Raw genomic sequence first — 21,778 nt, 5'->3', positions numbered from 1 at the left:
CAAAAATATTTAAATGTTAAGAATAAGACAAGTAATCATTGTAATAATTCTGCATAAGTAATAAACATTGTTGAAATTTCATAGAAAACTAAGAAAATTGATCACAAAATTCACGTAAGAGATGTCGTATAGGACATTATTTTTATTACTAGAAAGTCGCCCGTCAAGGTATGACGGGTGAAAATTGTTTCTACATTTGAACGAAGCCGTTGCCTGTTCGGTGATATTTCGATAGTTGAAATTGTAACCCTAACTCCAGGGGATTAACCCTCAACTCCAGTAGGTAGCGTTCATTGATGACCATTTTTTCGTTCTTTCATTCCCCTGAAATGACACAGTCCTACCAGTAAAACAGTTTAGTGTCCGGATCGAGTTCAGCCTTGTCACGATCAAGGTTTTCCCTGCATGTTAAACATTACCAAAACATATTATCATATTATCATGCAGTGGCGCGAGTTTCATTATTGAAACACGCGGTTTACTCGATCATCGGCTATTATATATAAGGGGATTATTATGATGCTTTCTTTTTCTTTTTTGAGTCGGGAAATTTTTTCGACTTGGACAAGCAAAAATCTCGGAGGACCGCTCAATTTTTTTTCTAAGACCATTTGTTGAGAATCGCTGATCGAAATGAACTCTTTAAAACCAGAATAGGACATGTATGTCTCCCAAGTTCAAGCTTGTTCTATAAATTATCAAATACAAGTATCAGAATCTTAGTACAGCAAAACCTGCAAAATTGACCGCCCTTGTAAGTTGTCATTTTTCAGGTTAGTCCGATATCATATAAATCAACCTCTATAAGTTGACCACGAAAGTAGAGCCCCACAAGTGCTTAACTGGCACAGATTTCACTGTTTTTAAGCAAAAAAAAAAAAAAGCTTTTGTTTGGGAAACATACTTTTTTTTTTTAAATTTCTATCTCAGAAGTTATGACAAAAGGGTTTATAGAAGAAGAGATAAAGCGGGAGCTTTTTTCAAAAATCGGGTTCTATCAAGGGCGCCCATGTGCAAAATTTTAAGACGGGACTCAGATATTTTCCCCATGGTTTAGCAGGATATTTTTCTCATAGAAACCGATTTCAGTACAGATTAGAGTTATTAAAATTTGACATTTTTAATAATTTATTCATTAATTGCTGGAGAAGTTTTCCTTTTCGAATTTTTTAAAGAAAAAAGTACTTAAAGCAAGGAAGTTTTAATTTCAAATGGGGGACTTGAGCCCCCACTCCCCCCCCCCCATATGGGCAGCTTGGGTTCTATCAAAGTAGACTATTTTTAGACAGCGGTGCTCCGAACCTAAATTTTTGGGAGGGGAGGAATTCAATTTTTCAGAATGAAACTGAATTTTACAGAATGATGGGGATGGGGAAGGGATACTTGCATGCATATAAACCTACATTTCATGAGAAGAGACAATAGACAGCACTAAAAAAAAGTTTTAAAAAAATAAGTGCAATATTGCAATCAATTGATTTCCGAATAGAAAATTTTTCGGGAGATCACAGTGACTTCTCATCGTGGTTCCCGATTCCCTGATTTCATGAGAAGAGACAATAGACAGCACTAAAAAAAGGTTTTAAAAAATAAGTGCAATATTGCACAATCAATTTTTTTCCGAATAGAAAATTTTTCAGGAGATCACAGTGACCTCTCATCATGGTTCCCCTGATTCCCTGATTTCATGAAAGAAGAGACAATAGACAGCACTAAAAAAAAGTTTTAAAAAATAAGTGCAATATTGCAACCAATTTTTTTTTTTCGACTGGAGATCACCATGACCTCTCATCGTGGTTCTCCTGATTTTAGCCTAGACACCCATTGAAATCTTTCTTACTACTCCTCAGCACAAACAACTTCATTTTCCGAAAGTATCATTTTTGCTCACCTTTCTATCAACTTGTCTCATTAAGAATACGGAGTCAGGTGATGCGCGTGTCGAACATCTGCTTCGGAAATTGGGCGAAAAAAGAAGCAGGTGGTTTCTTCCGAAGTCAAGCAAGTGCCAAAGGATGTCGGGATGTGTCCAGCAGTAGTTCTCTAACCCATTGCCATTTATCTACGGATCAATTCTTGGAGGGAAATTTGAGGGAGCACCTGCTAGTACCTCTCTATCTTTCAGAACAAACTAGATAGATTGTACCATGTTCTTGTATAAATGTTTTTAGATTAATTTCCAGGAACCAAGGCATGTATTCAAAGGAAGGGACAAATTAGCAAAATAAAGGCTATAATTTCTTCAAAAGTAGCGTCCTGAAATTTGTATTGGCATAATTAGCATTCAATAAAAAATAGAAAAGGAAAAAAGGAAGGACCGAATGAAAGAAACATGTTTTACATTTTCTGCCGTGCTAAGCGCAAAATGGTATCTGCAATGGAGCTCAAAATGAGAAATTCATGATTAAAGTTTTACAACTCGCTTCTTTGATTCGTGACTTAATTAAATGTTCAATTCGCGGTAGTTGTTTCGAATTTAATTAATTTTTATTTTATTTATTCCCCCTCCCCCCCAGTCCCAATCGCCGCCTCTGAGATAAAATAAAAACCTAAATTTCACTATTTCGAATGACCAAACACATGCGAGCAGAGGTTGTCATTTTGACGAATATATTAACGAGACACCTACTCCTCGATTTTCTCAGTTTCGGGAGAATTTTCAGTTTATTCGACTGAGTACAAAGATTCAGAACTACGGATCAAATGCAAACGATGTCACTAAAATTCCATAGCTTAACCAACTGTGACACTCTTCACTCCCCGAGGTCTCTCAGTTACCTATCAGTAAGAAACCTGACACTTCAGAACGATTCTTAAATATTGTTTAAAAATTAAGTTAACAATTAAAAATTCACCCAGTAACTTAATCTTTCTCTTGTGAGGACAATGCGGCGACATACTATTTAGTTTTCAATTATTCGCTAACTTAAAAACCCTAATAGCACGACAGGTCAAGGCAAGGTTACATCATGGAGCCAAATTTTCATACCGTTATCTAAAGAAATTGTTCCAAAGAAAAAATAATTGAGAGTTCAATTTCAGTATTTATTATCACAATTTTTTACTTTTTCGTTTTTTAGATTAATAATTAACCAACTGTAGCAGTTACAAAAAACGTGAACATGAATTCTTATTCACGTGATCTTGGATAAGATCCCTATATTATAATTATTAATTAAGGTACTGCAGTACTACTATAAGGTTATACTATATTAAGGTCCTCGGTCTATGGAATTTTATGCTCTAAATCTTGGGTTTTGCAATAAAATCCGATTGGCAGCCCTGGTTTAGAATAGATTTTATCGGGTTTAGTGTTTTCTGTTTCCAGCGTCAGTGGTGCCCCCCTCAAGCTCAATGGCGCTAATTCCCCCCCCCCCTAATTTCTCTCAACCATCTTTCCTTTGTTTATGTTTTAGCTCTCTTTTTTATTTTATTAATTTTTTATTTAATTTATTTTAAACAAATATCTTTTATTTAACTCTTTTTAAATATCTTTTATTTATTTATTTTTAATTACTATATTATTATTTTATTTGAAAAGTTCTGTGCCACTCCAATGACATATATATCCACACACACACGCACACACACAAACTAAATAAATAAATAAAATAAAATAGGAACAGAATAAAATATAATTAAATAAATAATTAAAATAAATCAATAAATATATTTAAATAAATAAAGTAAAAAAATAATAATAAATCCCCCCAATTTTGATGGCGCAACTTGCGCCATAATCCCCCCTCCCCCCCCCTGTGGGCACCCCTGTCCAGCGTAAAGCTTGACCACAGAGAGATGGCGGATGACTTTGAGCCGGAAACATCATTTATAGTAGGTTGTTTATAATTATTTTGTGATAGGGTCAGCGAGAACGCGCCTCTCAATACCTGGCAGTTTCTGGCTGATTCTACCAATTGCAAATGATACAAATGATGCTTCCCTTTCAAGGTCATCCGCCATCTCTCCGTGGTCAAGCTTTAGAGATCACATAACATAAACATGGAAGCTAGGTTCATCTTCCCTAGAAAACTTCAAAGTGACGGGTCTGCTTGGAATAGGTAATAAAAAAATTTTGAAAAAAAAATAGAACCGACTTCAAAATTGCTCTAAAAAGTGAAAAATAATTTTATTCTTTAAACACCATCGATAATGCTTTTAAACATAATTTTTGAAGTTGGCGCAAAAACAAAACGTAAAATCCAGTGTAACCATGCTTCGTTCATATTTTTTTTCAGAAAAGCATCCAAAGTTACGAACGAAACATTTATACCGCTATTCAAATATGCTGTCATCAATGCATAATGTATGTGATAGTGAAGAAACTGGTCCTGGTTAAATTTATAGTTTTATTTGAGTTATGGCTGTGAATGATTTTATCTATCGTTTTTGCGCCAACTTCAAAAATTATGTTTAAAAGCATTATCGATGGTGTTTAAAGAATAAAATTATTTTTCACTTTTTAGAGCAATTTTGAAGTCGGTTCTATTTTTTTTCAAAATTTTTTTATTTTATTCTTTTTAGTGTAAATGTAGGTATTTCAGAAATAATAAGAAGTTACCATCACGAAACTTCACATTTTTTTCTTAAAAATGCTCCATACTAAAAAAAAAACTATTGACACGCGTTAAACTTTAAGCGATTGACACTAAAAACTTATCTTCGTTCCTCTCTGGAAATCATGCGTAGTTAATTTAATTATAACCATTTAAGTATTACGTTTTTCCTAACTAATTTACATTCCACAGCATCTAAGTTGCTCATGATGCAATCCTGTATTTTCTTACTTAGCCCCGATCATCTGTTATCGGCATAGATGATAACGATAAAAATACTACAGAGTTTGAGTCAAACCTAATGGTAGCATTGTGAAGGCTAAGCAGATCCTAATCACTGCATCACCTCGCTTCCAGGTTAGGTTTACCCCTACTATGGAGCAATAGCACTGAAGAAAGGAAGAGTTTGATAATTCACATAGTGTTACTATAAATCAGCAGGGTTACTAAAATAAAACTATTTACGCCAAAAATGAGACGACAGCGCCAGATTCCCCATTATCGAAATATCCCTTGAAGAAATTTGATGCTTGCTTCAGAGAAGCCTTCATTCAAAATTATCATTACAATTACTATTAATGTTACTGTTATATGGCACCAAACTTTTATAACAATGAGTTAAGACAATGTGAAAGCCAAATGAAGCGAATACTCGTTAGTCTTAAGGGGGTCCGGGACACATTTTGAAAATTTTTTTATTATGTACTTTAGAGTTTTGAAATTTTTTGAACTGATTCATCATTTACTTAATAAGCAAAATCATAACATAAATATGAAAAAAAATTATTTTTTTATTTGAATTTAATTAGTTTTTTTTCAAAAAAATGGGGTTGCTTTAAATTGCTATAACTCAAAATATTGTTGGTCAATTTTCAATTTTTTTTCAAAAAAGTATGCACAAATATCTAAGCTTTAATTTTTATTCGGCGATTTTTAAAATATTGATTCAATAAAAAATAAAAAATATTTTAAGAAAAATTTCGAAAAATTCGAAGACACTTTTTTTAAAAAAAATCATAATTTTTGAAGTAAACGTTTTTTTCAAATTCGCCGAATAAAAATTAAAGTAAATTGCTTGAAAAAGATATGCTTCAAGTTTCATTACTTTATCTCTATCGGTTCCTGACTTATAAGAGTTTGAATGCAAGAAATCGGGAAAAATTGCATCATGGAGAAAAACGCGTTTAAAGTTTTAAAGTTATGTACACATTCGTTAGATGCATGCAACAAAAATAACTATAACTTTCGTTCTATTTAAAGTAGAAACAAGATTCAAACGTCCTCTTAAGCAGAAAAAAAACGGAGCAATTTTTCAAATTATAAAAAAAAATTGCAAAATTTGAGGATTTTTGTGTCCCGGACCCCCTTAACTCGAGATCTTTATTCAAAACCACGAATGAACGTTACATCTCCTTATATACAACTTGAGAAAGTGCTGGAACTTTCCAGACTTGGAAAGATACAGAAATTAATAGAACATTCGAGAAAATACGGGAAACAGTAGAAACAAAATTTTAGTAAAATTCACTTTGTCCTAGTCGGGTTTTGAACCCAGGTCGCTCGTGTGGGAGGCGAGAATTCTACCACTGAGCCACCGTTATCCACGGATGAAAAGTGCGAACTTCGCTACAAAATCATTTAATAGGGAAATTGCATAAAATTTACTGTTTTTTGCCCATAACTTTTTTTCTAAAGAACAAATATGGTCAAACAAAGTAATGGGACCTAAGTTGAGCCATTCCCTATCCATTAAAAAAATAATCATCAAAATCGGTTCACTAGGTGAGACGCTATGAGTGGACAAACAAAAAAAAAAACATACATACGGTATGAATTGATAACCGCCTCCTTTTTGAAGTCGGTTAAAAAGTAAGAGTAATTAATTAAATAGAAACAATAATATACGGGGACCCGGGGTAAAATGGGTAGCCGGGGTAAAATGGGTATAGTTGCATTTTTCTTGATTTTATTCTACTGGACAACATTTTTTGAAAATAAAAAAATATGATGAAAATGTTTACATATCAGGCAATATTTTGACTTGAGGAAAAAAAATCCAGCAACTCATTTACCAGGCTTAGCAACAATTTTATTTTTCAGAACACAAAGCAATGCGTTTATAGTGAGTGATAAACTTCTTTCTAGAAAAATTTACAGGAAGAGTTTTGGAAGTTTTTTATTTGGATTTGATAGAAAAAGAATTTTTCTAACGGAAAACTGTCAAGCTTTAGAGATCACATAACATAAACATGGAAGCTAGGTTCATCTTCCCTAGAAAACTTCAAAGTGACGGGTCTGCTTGGAATAGGTAAAAAGTAAGAGTAATTAATTAAATAGAAAACCCCAATTTACCAGCTCTGTTATCACATTGAATAAATTTTTAAACCCACATTTTCACTAGATAAAATTGAAAAAGAGATTCAGAAAGTATTCTAAGCCTATTTTTACTGAATTGGTGCAGCGGCAAACAAGATGGATCACGCTATCATTTATATTTGTTAAATACACGTTTTATATCTTATCTCATGTGCATTGATCATTATCTACCGGGTAATAAACCCTTCCAAAACAATATTATTAGCAGAAATACAAACAGGAAATCATAACGATATATAACCCAAAACAAGCTTTTTTAATCATTAATTCAGTTCATTAAAGAGGAAAAAAAGCCGCTGCGCAATCGCTTGAGCCTTCGACATTCATTAGCGCCGAGGAGCAGGTGACATCGAAATAGGTTGTCCCGCTGCCTGTTTGAGCAGGTGGACACTTCCACAGAACAGCGTGCCAAGTTTGTTCCTCAAAGGGTTTAATGGAATTACCGCTTCGCTTATTCAGGTGAACGGCTGGTAACTGAATTCGGCAACATCAAAGGAACTGGCGTTTGTTTTTAATAAACGAATATTGTGGACGGGTTTAGACTGATAGTGGAATAAGTCGGGGGTTCCCAAACTTTCCGATTCACGGCACCCTTTGAAGAATTAGAATTTTCTTACGCACCCTAGGTATGTACATGACATCGTCAGCGGTGCCCATCTTCCTTCCCCCAAGAGCAATGGCACTCCTCTCCCAATACCAAAGCCCCCTTAAGAGTGAGAGACCCCCCCCCCCCCAAAAAAAAGAGAAAAATACCTCTTACCCCTCCCCCTAAACATTTCAATGACGCAGTCTGCACCATGACTCCTTTTAGGTGGACGCCCCTGTTATCGGTCGTTCGTTTGTGACTTCGGTCAGAGGATGTTGATATTCATTGGCTAATGTCGATATTTACCAGACATCCGAGTTTCACACAGTACAATGTAAGAACCAGAAGTGCCTAACGGGTGGAGTTTTTTACCCAAGGGTGAAAAAACGATGCCCCAGGGGGCAATGGAGGGCACAGTGACCTCCCGCGACCTCCCATTGGGCGTCCCTGTTTGGTACGGAAAGCAAGTTGGATTTTTTTTCTTTAATTTTATTTTTAATCAATAATTTTTGAGCCTAACAATAAAAACAGATGTGTCGCTTGACATAACTCTTATTTTTGAGGTAGACCGTGCAACGCTGGGTAGCGTAGCTAGTAATAAATTTAAAAAATTAAAAATGAGAATTCCTTTCCTTAGAATTTAAGTTCGGGGCGATCCTGGTTGGATGAGGAGGCTAATTCAAGATCTAAGCATATAAGAAAAATGTATTTCAGCATCATTTATTAATTTCAGTTATGTTGAAACTTGTCTCACATAGCATCTTGTATTGCTAAGTAATCAAAAACAGGCATTTGGATGTATTATTATCCAAAATAAAATGTTAAATCATTGATTAACGATTCGCGCTTTGAATCAAAGTTATATTTTGTGCATTCCATTGAAGAAAAAGCAACTAGGAAAAAAACTAATCTTTTCACTCTCAAGAGTCTCAAAGCCATTATTCATTCCGCCGCACCCACTTCATTCTTACAAACTTCCCATTTTAGCAATTTTTTTTACATGATAATCTAACTTCTAACCTTTTGACAGACGTTTTTATGCATTTTTTCACTCTATCAAGAACTACCTCCCCCCTTTTAACTTTTTTATTTTCCATTTTCCCTTTTCCTACTGCGTGAGGCACTAAATTGCTGAAATCCGAAGCTCATGAGGCTTTTGTTGTATTTTATTAATGAGTTTTCGGAATTATGTCGTCTCTTTTGAAAAATGTTTTTGAGGAAAATAAGCTTTTTTTTTTCGTTTCGTTTTTTGGAGCTATGTGTTGAGAGAAGCAGTGCTTGAGTTTGATTAGGTAATGAAAAGTGGTATTTGGCCCCTCTTGAGGAAGCTTACTTTTCATTTTGGATATTTTTCTTTGAGCATCGTCTACTTATTGAAATTGCTTTTTTTCTTTGGTGCAGTATGCACATTGTTTGGATTTCACCAAGTTCTGCTTTTGACAATTTTTTTTTTCTGCCGAAAAAAAAAACTGTTCTCTGAGTCTCTATGCGGAATTTCTTTCATGCAACTAAAATTCAGCTTCTAAAATAATAAATTTGAAACAGCACCAGGGTAGACTAATTAAACTGGTTAATCAAACGGTGATTTTGTCTGGTTTTAAACTCGTCGAGACGGAATTCTGTGAAGTCTAAACCTGACACTCGGCACAGTTTTAGACAAAAATATAATCTAAATAACAAAAGCCATAATTCAAAAAAACAGATCTAGCCATTTTGTGATTATTATTAGAAGTTGTAGTACTTGAAAAAGTTACTGATAAGCTCAACTGACACCAAAATTCCTTTCAGGGGTCGTCCACAAATGTCACGCTATGATGGGGAAGAGAATTCATGAAATTGTGACAGTTTGTGACAAGAGGAGGAAGGGGTAACAAGAAATGTGACACCGCACATTTTGGTTGAAATAAAAACATTTTTATAACAATACGTTTATGAAATAAGGCGCAACATGTGACAAGGGGAAGGGATGGGACAAGGCAGGGGGGCCTATCTTGGGGGGAGGTGAGGGTGCCATGGTGCAGATGGTGCCATTAAAATGTTCAGGGGGTTATTTCTCTCTTTTTTTGGGGGGGGGGGGATTTTGCTCTGGGGGTATTTATGGTATTAGGGGAGAGCGCTCTTGCTCTTGGAGGGATAGGCACCCTTAGGTGAAATGTGACACCTTATGACAAAGGAGAATATATTGAAAAAAGTGTGATATCATTATGGACAGCCCTATATTACTTTTAAAGAAAAATGCTTTTACGTTTCGAAAAGTAGTAAATAAAGGGTCTGATACAAGCATGAAGGAATCTAGTTAAAGAATGAAGACTGTTTTAGTTCTTATGAAAATTTGAATGTAAAATACGAGATTTTTTTTTTCTTTAACTGTCGAAATAAATTTACCAGACAAGAAAAACATGATGAGTGGGAAAAAAAAGAAGAAAAGACTAGAGATACATTTTAGGATGGGAACATACAAACAAGGAAACAAGTATTTTCCGGAATCCATCGGAGAAAATATCGAAGCAGCAACGTAAAAAAAAGTAGTACAATACAATTTTTGAAAAATTCTGTCGTGTGTTCCATCTGGCAGTTTTTAATCTGATACATTGCCGACACATCGATATTCTTCTGCGAACTACGTTTTCAAAAGTCGTATCGGAGTTGGAAATAGAATGATGCTATGCTGCTCCGTCGGAGTCGTCCAATTTCGTCGCAGTCGTTCGAAAAAGAAACTTGAAAATCAATTTAAGGTATTTCGGGTTAATATACGAAAAAGCAGCGGAAATATGGACGGGTTAGGGTTAGAATGATAGTGGGGTAAGTCAACGGTTCTTCAAATTGAGATAAGCATGGAGTTTGTGTCACTGTTTGATTCTTCGATCGAGAATGCCAATTGTGCAAAAATATATCCACTAACCTGAACTGTTGTTCAGGTGAGAATAATAGTGGCGCAAGCTAAGTTTCCATGCACTTGATTGGACCAGCAGTTAGAATTTAGCTATCTCTTTTCTTCTTTTATTTTGAGGGGGGGGGGGACGTTATACCTTAAGCGCGTTTTTTACAGTTGTATAGAGATAAATTTATGTAGGGCGCAGCGGGAGCTGAGCAGAAACTATCTCAGGACCCTTGGTTTCAGCCCACATTTTTTATATTTTTTCATTTTTACAGACAAAATGAAATTTGCATTACAAAGAGAAGGGAATAATACCCAGAGTACGGATGGGAATCGAACCCATAACCTATTTAATTGTGCACAGGCAGCTATCAAAACTAGCTTTCTACCGCTCAGCATCAAAGGCCCGCATCTTTAATCAGTTAACAGTACTTTTGTGACGAAAAATGGCTCAGTAGTTAAACTTGCCACATCAAAATTCAAAATTTAGACAAACGCCCATCAAAAGGGGTGACTATCGTCACATCAAAGCTTCGAAACATTCTACGTTGGTTCAACGACAGTAATTCAGTGGCGACTGAACGGTTGATTCGAGTTCACTGTAGGGAGCGTCAACGGGTTATTGCTATTCCAAATCAAATAATTTTCCACACCCTTCTACCAGCGCTCTCGCAGCGCTGATGTCTTCTTATATTTAATGACTAACATATATTTATAATAGCTTTTCAATAATAGAATGAATTTCTCCATGAAGTTTTTGCTACAACAGGCCTATTTTGTAGAGACCCACAACCAAAGCCTGATCTAGGGGCCCATAACCGGAACTTGTCCCTGGTGGCAACTGCTGATAGGCAGCAAAATTACCTTATTTCTGAAAGTTTTCTTGGTGAAACTCGACATAAAAACTTGAAAGAAGATGAGTAAAGGTGGCAGCTTCAAGCAGGGACGTATAGAACTTAAAAGTTTTGGACGAGCGGAAATTCTCAATTCGCCGAACGGAACTCCAAATTTCGCCGGATGATGATAATTTTGCCGGATGAAACTCCAAATTTGGCGGAATGATGATAACTTTGTCCAAAAGAACTCCATTTTTTGCCGAATGGTGATAATTTTGCCGACTCATCAGCAGTGATGTTCTCATCAATTTGTCTGAGGGTATATTCCCAGTAATCCATTATGCACAATATGTGTATGCGATCCGAATTCGTTCAAAAGGCGTTGATTTATTAAGTGTTAAGAAAAATGAAGAAATGAAGTTACTTGTGGGAAAATGGTTAACATAAATATATTATTTTTAATTTAGAAATGCAATGATGGGATCTGAATTTTAAATGAAAATTTTTAAAGCTTGAGAGTATACGATATAATTCTAAAAAATTTTTGAAAGCATACGGCGTATATGGAGTATACCCTATGGGAACACCACTGCTCGTCAGACAAAATTTGCCGAATAAGGGAATTTTTGAGAGGTCACAGTGACCTCCCATCGGGGCGCCCCTCGTTTCAAGTTGCTATCCCGGCTCGAAAAAATCGAAGATCCGGCAGCGCCCGCAGCCATTTCCTGCAACATCGGCTCTCAAGTTTTGGTTTTTCATTCACTTAAAAGACAGAAGGAAGTCGTTCCAGAAATAGAGTTTAAGCCGGTCCAGCGTGACATCAGCCATCGCCACTCCTTTAAATATCTCGAGAGCGCTTTGTATCCGGACGTCTGCGTAAGCCACTCAAATAGCTATTCCATTCAGAAACTTAAGTTTGCATTTTGTGTGCCTCATTACGGAAATCCTATTCGGTTCCTGTTGATCTTGGCGGCATCTCTCGCAGCGATTTTGAGTCTGTTTTTCTAAGAGGTTTCACACAAGTTACTACTAGAGATCCTAAATACGGTCAGATTGGGCAACTTCGGAACGGCGGCTATCTTATGTCCAAAGATGCTCACTCCCCGTAGACCGTAATGCATCTTCTGCTTTGAATATCACTGTAAATTGTATGGAAAAAATTGGAAGCTTTAGTTATGATATTATGAAATGCAATGTGTGCAGATCACAAATATCTGTTTGTTTTCTACCTTTATGAACAAATTTTTGAGAAAAAAAATTTCTTTGTACGCGCTATGACGATGCGAAACGATTGGTGCCGAATTGTCAGATTTGGCGCTCACTCTGTCTAATGAAAGTACGAGGAGAAAAAAAAAATCAATATTCTCTAAAAAGATTTCATGTCCTATAGTTCCGTGTGAAAGCTAAAAATTCACACAGCGCAGCATTTCGAGCTGACAACACTTCGACTAAACATGGCGGAGATCGGAGCGCCGTTGTCCACTCTCCGTATAAGATCTCTAGTTACTAGCGTGGGAGATATCGTTTTTCGAGTTGGTACTTCACATAGGAAAAATCAGTAATAAAGACTGCAGTGTTCAAACTATTTTAAATTTTCCATTCCTTTAATGTCTAATTTCATGCTTTTTTAAGCGTTAAGAAACGCGATTTGGATTCCATACTAACAATAGTGAAATGTTAGAAATTGCCTTTTGTGCTTTATTTTCAGCAGAAACTAAATAAGTAAACTTGTACGATACAGCTAAAATAAAATAGATGACAAAAATGCAAAAACTAAAGAACAATAAATGAAAAATTTGCAGATACTCCTCATCACCTTCCCATGAAAGATTTACTCTCTCTACTATATAGAATATTTCTTCGGAAGTACTCCACTCTAGTGTATGATTTGCAAGCGAAATGTATGCAAATGTTCCTCACGCTGCTAAGACCTCGTCAATCAAAACGAGGATTAAATAAGACTTACCTTTTCCATCTGCTGCAACTGTCCCAGCCACGTTCCCAGCAGTTTGTTTGGATCATCTTCAGCGGCCTCTCGGTCACTGTCATATTCCTCTCCCTCACTCGTGCTACTGTACGTGCTGTCCTCCAAGTGGCCTGTCGACCTGTAACATGGTAATGGTAACGTGAAATCTTACTGTTTATACAGTAGAATATTGTACATTAACTAATCAATTTTATCATGGGAACACACACTTTTTTTCTTTTTTTCCTTGTAAATAACGTTTCAGAAAATGGAACATAATAGATAGTCTAGCAGTTTGAGTACAAAAGCTAGTTTTACACTGCATTGTATACAGTATTTCGCAATACAAAATTTATGTAGAGCAAAATTATATGCGACTCATTCAACAGTACCCCAGCTTACGTAACAGTTTGGTTCAACCCTTAACTCAGAGACAGACATTTTGCAGGAGTGCCCATCCCACCCAAGAGCAAGGGCGCACCCCCAAAACACCACAAAGACCCCCCTCCAAAAAATACACCTCAACCACCCTAAAAATTTCAATGGCAGTCTGTGTCATGACCCCCTAGGTGGGCACCAATGCATTTTGTCCCCAAACAAAGAAAGATTGCCAATTTTGAAAACTTTCCCTGATCAAAAACAAATTATTCATAAATCATTATCGTCTACTATTAATCAATCAGTAGATGATATTATAATGATCGTTAAGTAATCATCAGACGATTGAACATTCATTATAGAGTAGAGTAGCATGTTTTTAAATCATATATTTCAAATGGATACGAGATTTTCTATGTATCTGCAAGGATAATTTACAAAAGAGAAATTCACCCTCAAAAAGTAGGGAATGGGCTACGATAGATTCGAGATAGATCTGTGTATAGGACGAGGTAGATCCGAGGTATATTAGCGTACGGGTTGGTAAACCTCGAGATACTATAAACTATTTATTTATAGCCTGGAGCAAAGAAGAGTCTGAGAGGACATGATTCAGTTGTTTAAATTTATCAAAATGAAAGATGTTAATGGATTAAAGTTTTGCACGGAAACCAGGACGAGGGGTCATTGTTTTAAGCTATTCAAATCTCAGGCTAACCGGGAAATTAGGAAAAACTACTTTAGTAGGATTGTAGGTACTTGGAACAGCTTACTGGAAGAGGTGGTAATGAGCAAGAGGGTGGATAGCTTTAAGAGGACTATTGATCTTCATTGGGGATTAATAAATTGACTAGGAGCAGCCTAGCTGGGCCCAGAGCCTGTTGCTGGTCGTCACATTTGTATTTGTATTATTGGACAGAACTATAAAATCCGGAACGCATTCTGGAATTTTCATTACGTTCAGTACTGACAATGCAGATTTTATGCAATATACGCGGGGCTTAATTTCCATGGGAGCTCACAGGAGTTGAGCTCCAGCACTTCTTTTCATTGTTGTGGGAATATTTACATTTTAAACGAATTCTGAGCTATTAAGGTGTGAAAATAAGTTCTGAGTACGATAAGGTCTTTATCAGAAACTTAGCTCCGAAAATACGAGTTAGATTATGCTAACGCTCCTCCAGCTAAGTACCTCAGAAAACGCGATTGATTACGATCGTTAAAGACCAACTTATAAGTCAATAATAACAAAAAACAAATGGCGTAAAGACTATAAAAAGCGCAATCTAAAATCAAATGTACTCTGAAGTCCATTGAATTACTTTCACTTGTTTATTTTCCCTCCAAATCTTCTCCAATAGGCTGTCTTCGGGGGCCATTGTATCATCAATCTATCCTTTCTCTAATAACTGACATAGGGCTCTGAACGAAACAGCTCCATAAAAACGTCACTTAAAGAGACCAAAATCACCGCCAAAGGATCTCCTCCATTCAGTTGATCCCCGGCAGAGCCAATAAATTAGCAGTTAATGGCATATAAGTCCCCTAAAACATTGCGGGATGGAATTTTTTCCGCGATGAATAAAGGCGAATAAGGGCTGCGAGAAATGAAAGTTCTATTCTATCGAAGGCTGATAATGATCTCCCCGCTGGTTTATTATATTTCATCTCTTCAAGATACAAACTGTTATTGTTTTTCAGTAATTGTAAGTGAAAGCATAAAATAAAGGTATATGTAACACTTTTCTGTCGCGGGAACTGAAGCCATTTGATGCCAAACGATTAATTAGAAAAGCTTTGGCAAGTTCCCTCTCACAGGTACTACTTTTTTAAACAGTTTACGGCTCACCTACAAATGATGTCCTGTTTTGGGGGGAGGGGTATGCGTAAAGTTGTGACAGTTTGTCAAGAGGGGAGGAGGGAGTAACAAGAAGTGTGGTATCATGCATTTTTATAACAATATGCTAATGAAAAACAGCGTGCTATGTGACAAAGGGGGAGAGGGTAACGCAAAGTGTGGCACTTTTATGACACAGGAGGGAGAGGTCAAATTTTATGAAAAAAGTGTGACATTGTTAATGGACAGCCCCTAACAAAGGAGATTGGTAAGCGCAATAGGAGGAGGTATTGAGCTACAAAATAAGACAATTATATTGCAGGAGCGATATGGAATAACTTTTTATATGACAACTACTCAAAATATTCCAGGGTCCTCCGTAACTATCACCGTACATAATTTAACCGGTTGGATGGAGTCCTAAAGGCAGCTCTGTTTTTGATCCAGAAAGCCAATATTCCTCTCGGTTTTTTTTTCTTTTTTCTTTTATTAGCCAGTACTTGCTGAATATAATTCGGGAGAACTATCCCATTTGTGATTAAATTTCTTTAAAAAAAAAACTCATTAATCAATACTGTAACATTCACACAACTCGATCGACACCTCCTTTCATTGATTAACTTTTAACACAACTCTTTTTTTTAAAAAGTACACTATATTTTACACACACAAACATTTATTACACCATTAAATAGACAAACTACATCAACAACACATTGCTCTCCATGAGAGCCTGCCAAACCAAACCTAACTCTTTCTTTTCTCTCTCGTGTAGGGGTGCGACATCGATGTTTTTGTTAAAACATCGATGTTTTTAACATCGTTGATTTTCTTTCAATGTTTTTGGACCATCGATGTTTTGGTTTCGATGTTTTTTCGATGTTGATGTTTTTGCATTTTAACTGAAAATTATCATAAAATTTGCTCCAATTTTCTCGCTAGGTAATTAAGTTTACTTATGGAGTTGCCAAAAAAAAAAAATTTTTTTTTTGCACCCATTTTATAAGATCAATTTTTTTTGTGTAAAGGGTGATTTTAGGGAAGATCACTACAAGATACTCAAGATAGTAAAAGATTAACTAGAAAGTGAGGAAAAGGTCAAAACTATTGGAAGAACCTAATACTGGTAGTCTGGTGCCAGAACTTGCAGTCTATTTCAAGGCCACAGTTCTTAAACTGAAGAGATATCCTATAAGTTACTAGGGCGAAAATTATAAGTGGTAAGAGAGAGCTGGTAAAAGTTGCTTTAAAGTATATTTGATAGTGATGACAATTTCTGTTCTATCGGAAAGAGATGTTTTCCTGACTGGTGGGATAGTCTGCGAAAAGAGAAATGCGCTTCTGAGGGACAAAGTAAACAAACTTCTTTTTCTCCAAACTGTCAACACCAATATTCGGGGTTACTTATCGACTTCCCCCAACAAGTCGTCCCTCTATTACTTACAATTTGTGTTTAATTATTAACTAACAGTACAACACATATTTCTTGCTCTTAAAAATAATTGTTAGAATTAATTTTGTATTTTTAAAATAACTAGCACAACTTTTTCTCATTATTAAACTGACGATAAGTGCTATGATACATTTTTCTTAAATTCTTTTTTGATGTAAATTCACTTTTAGTTTCATTCAGTTTGAAAATATTTCTTTATTACTATAACTAGTTGTATTAATCGGTGCTTGTCTTATTATCAATTTTTGCCCTACTATAATACCAAGATGTTGCGAAATTATTCTTATTAAATTATATTCATGAATTGAGGTTCAGTATTTTCAATATATTCGTCGGATACGTATTCTTTTGTATTGCTTAAATTAGTGTAGTATAATCAAAAATGTATGTTATACATTGATTAAAAGATCGATTTTTTAAAACATCGATGTTTGGGAACATCGATGTTTTTTGGTCGATGTATCAATATCATCGATGTTTTAATTTATAACATCGATGTTTTGCCATCGATGTCGCACCTCTAGCACTCTCGTGGCACTACGATCGCCACTCCCACGCATGTTTTGCATCATCATGACGTATTTGCACCAGGGGCGTGCACGGGGGGAGGGGGAGAAGGGACACCTGTTGGCCCGGGCCTGAGCCTGAAGGGGGTCCAATATTTCAAAAATAATTTGTGAAATATAGGGGTAAACAATATGTAGGGGAGCCTGTAATTATTTGTGATGGGCCCCAAAATTAATGTGCACGTCCCTGATTCGCACTGCCTATTATAACATTCGAAAAATATACACCAATTCAAAAGTTAATATTTTTGTTTCTATGTAGAATCATATGATATTTATCAAAATTTCGCCAGAATTAAAATCTAGCATTCTCTATATAATTTTTAATGTTTCCTCCAGACATTTTTAGGAGGGCGCTGCGCCCTGTTCCCTTTCAGGCAACCTTTGATGCCCCTTGACCTCTTTTTTGCATTTCTCAATGAGCCCTAACCTTCCTCTACAAAATATATCAGCATTTGATCACAAAAGCTAATTTTCTAACTCGAAAGGTAAAAATTCACTCCTTTGAAATCTAACTCTTTTGTTCCCCTTGTCCAAGAATGGGTGTGGAAAGATTAACTCCAAAACTTTGTACTTTTTTACTTCAAAATTCTTTTGAAAACGTGCCCAATTAATATTGAAGTAGTGCCTGTTAAATCAAAAAACGCTCTCATCCTATTTAAAACTAGTGGGAAACACTAATTTTGTATACTTTTTGGGTCTAGGGACACGTTTGACGACTTATCACTGACTGACAGACTTACGTTTTCCGAAAAGGGAGAAGCATTCATACATTGCGAACGCGAAAAAAGCACATTTCAGTACTCAACCCAATAGAGAGAGCGCGTTCATCTCGTGGAGACCAATGAAATGCGACTCCCAACTCTACGGACGTCAGAGACGTCAGATATCTGGCTTCTCGTCCTGTCGACGGGTTCCGTACAATTATACGGTTTGCTGTCATGGCAACGCCGATCAAAAACTGGTTTTGGGGAGAAAAAAGCGGAGCTCACGTGCCGTACGGACGCAGTCTGAATGTTGCTTACAGGTTTTCACGGTTTTGTACCACTGGTTGAGAACCAATTCCTAAATGACTCTAAGAGCACTTTTATTATTTTATTTTGACATATTTTCCGTGGCCGACAAACTGGGTTAGCTCAGATTTGAGAACGAGAGCCTCTCACACAAAATCAGGTTAAAATTTCCAAAAATGTGTTAGTTTAAAATAATAAACAAAAACAGCTGATAAACTATCTCGACACTCCAGTCGAAAGAGATACGGGTGTTGCAAAATAAACTGAACACTCGTCCCGAAGAGCGAAAGGGTTGCAAAAACGTGAATACGCTCGGTGTCCAAGGTGATCCAACGAGTCAAGGTCCTTCGGCGGCCATCTCTGCATATTTTGACTAACAATGGAGGTTCTTGTCCGATCCCTTCACGGAAAACATTTTTATTTATGGACGCTTCCCGTCCGTGGCGCCAAGGCATCCGACGGATGCCCAGAAAAACGTCTCCTCGCTTGAATAACCCTATGTCAATTTATCAGTGAAAGGAGAGATATGGGATTTTTATTCGAAAACAAAATCAGAAAGTGTCGTCTTTACTTGCTCTGGAACCAGAATGAGTGTAGAATGCAGTAATTATTCGATAAATTAAGTAGTTTTCGTTCGCATACAGACGGGATACTGTTTTCCTTCTCAAGATGGCGAACCCTATTTGCAATAACAAATGCCCATTTGTAATTAAAAAAGACATGTGGTGCAGTTGAGAACTTCAAAATGTCAAGTATTTTTTGAAAAATACCTTACAAAAGTTATATTTGAACCATTTGCAGTAGAAAAAAAAAAAAAAAACAGAAATATGGATGGTACGGTACGTGATCTGAATTGAACTGCTGCTGTCAGTGCTTGTGCGTGCAAAACCCCTATTTAACTTTTTTTTTTTTTGTCCCGTGATAATGACCTTTTATCGAGATTCCACAAAATATAATTGGACAGTTCAGTCGCTTAAAAGCCAATAAATTTAAGTCCGCTTTTTTTTATTCTTTCTGACTTTTGAAATTTTTAATAGCATAAATAATAATTGTTTTAGTCATTAGATGAGAAATAGAAAAATATGTAATGTACTTTTTCATTATACAATTTTCAGATCACATTAAAAAAATCAAAAACTTTAGAGGTTTTTGATTTATCAAGGGAGAAATTTGATTCAATAATGAGGAAAGAAATTAACAGTGTTTGACATTTTTTTTTCTCGGAGCAAGCATAAGCATATACAGTTCCATTAATTTAGGCCAGTGTCATTACATCACTCATAATCAGGCCCGACGAGAGGCCATGTCAGCCTAGTCGGAAACTAGGGGCCTGGGCCTTGTGGGGGCTCGGTGACACTGACGCAAAAAAAGAGAAAAAGAAAGAGGAAAAAAGAAAGAAAGGAAGAAAAGGGGGGGATTCCGAATAAGAGAAAACGTAAAGATTAAGTAAAATTTACTCTTGTGGCATTTACTATTGTGGCACTTAAAAAAGAGAGTAAATTGTTTTCTAGTAAAGTTTTGAATTTTTTCCTCCCCCCCCGCCCCTTTTTCCCTCCTTTATTTTCTTCCGTTCTCCCCTTTTTTCTTCTTTTCCCCCCTTTTCTTTTTTTTTTCTTCTTTTTTTCTATTTCTTCTTTTTTTCTTTTTTTGGGGGCCGGAAGGGGGGCGACATAACTGACAAGGAGCCCAAATTTGCTCTCTGCGGCCCTGCTCATAATGCAATCAATGCTTTGTTGTGGGGAAAAAATAACATAAAATCTTACATCATAGGGTTAGAACTTATCTTCCAACTTTACTCAAAAAAGTTCTGTAAAAGAAAAAAAAAAAAACTCTCAGCATAATAATTCATTATCAACTCAAAAGGAATTAAAACCTTCAAAAATCATAACACAGTCGCTCTTTCTCTCTCTCTCTCTCTCTCCGTCATCTTTTTTTTTTTTTTTTGTATTCAAAAAAAACAATAACTCTTAGCTATTGCAAAAACATATTCACAAAATATGATAAGACTAATTGTAAACAAACGATAAATTAAAAAATATGACAATGTTTTATTTATTCATTTTTTTTTCCAACAATTACTTTTTGATAAAAAGACGACTTTTTTTTTTCACATTGGATACTAAATACAATTAAATTCCAACGTTTTATGATTTACGTCAAATTCAAATTCAGCAGAGTATGTGTACCCGGTGCTTCAAAAAGCAGCGGTATTTCCTCTTTTATTTTCCCTGGCTGGCAAAGTATCCCCAATTTGCCTCTTCCTAGCACCTATGTCAAAGAACCAACTCCATGCGCCAAAGGGAGGCAGAACTTTAAATAACATCTTCAGACGGGCACTATTTTTTCCGCATAGGTAAACAAACCACAAAAACCGCAAATCCCGGGACACGTTAGAAAACTTATCGTTGAGGAAGATGGACGCTAATTTAGAGCATCAATAAATCCGTTAAGAATTTTTATAAAACGGAAATTCGCCATGTGGTATCTGGCAGTGAGATATTAGTTTATGCGTTTCGAGTATAAATAAAATATTGGGCATTGCCTACCTGTAAGTCACCCCCATCCCCCTTCTCTTTCCTCGTAATTTGACGAAAGAAAGGAAAGAATAAAGTGCGGCACACGTACGCCCTTTTGATCGAAAGCTTATGAACTTGGGTGTTCTCCACCCATGAGGCAAGGAGAAGGGATCTACCAACTTTTTTTCCCTCCCTCTTTCTATTTCAAAGCTTCCGCTGTGAGAGAGAAGTTACATTATTCCTAACAATAACTGTCTATAAAATCTTTTCAAATTTATAATTAGTCTCTGTTTTTACTTCCTTTTACAAAAAAGGAAGTATTGTATTCGCGAAAAAAATTTCAGTAAAAAATCGACCTTAATTTCCATTTTGCTCACCCCAGAATGAATGTTGAGTTTTTTTTCGATTCGACCACACGTGGATAAGTGCCTAAGAACATATAGAAACGCGAAATATCCATTTTGACGATTCCCGAGTTAGTTACAGCGAGTTTTCTCGTGACGTCTGTATGTACGTATGTATGTATGTGCGGATATGCGTATGTATGTCATATAACTCAAGAACGGTATGTCCTAGAAAGTTTAAATTTGGTACATAGACTCTTAGTAGGATCTAGTTGTGCACCTCCCCTTTTGGTTGCATTCGGGTGTTTTTAAGGGGGGTCCTTTGCCCCTTTTGGGGGGGGGGAACATTGTTAATTTCGATGTAAACTCAAGTCGTGTTACAATTCGGCGGACACTTGGCGATATATCGCCAGTCTTTTGGTCACCAAGTTTAGGCGCCAACTTGGCGACAAATTTGGCGGATTTTTTTTAAA

The 21,778-nt window shown here is 36.1% G+C and overlaps 1 protein-coding gene across 1 annotated transcript in view; it reads right to left on the bottom strand.

Moving 5' to 3' along the window:
* LOC129225641 (ras-associated and pleckstrin homology domains-containing protein 1-like) overlaps positions 1-21,778 on the bottom strand; it is a 167,749-nt gene that overhangs the window by 94,093 nt on the left and 51,878 nt on the right. The window contains exon 2 of the mRNA XM_054860112.1: positions 13,199-13,337. Within this exon, the coding sequence (XP_054716087.1) occupies positions 13,199-13,337 (139 nt within the window). The remainder of the gene's footprint in view (positions 1-13,198; positions 13,338-21,778) is intronic.

Source organism: Uloborus diversus, chromosome 1, assembly GCF_026930045.1.
Source record: "Uloborus diversus isolate 005 chromosome 1, Udiv.v.3.1, whole genome shotgun sequence".
NCBI classification, from domain to species: Eukaryota; Metazoa; Arthropoda; class Arachnida; order Araneae; family Uloboridae; genus Uloborus; species Uloborus diversus.
The sequence above is the reverse complement of the archived record's forward strand: the minus strand, read 5'-3'. Positions and strand labels throughout refer to the sequence as shown.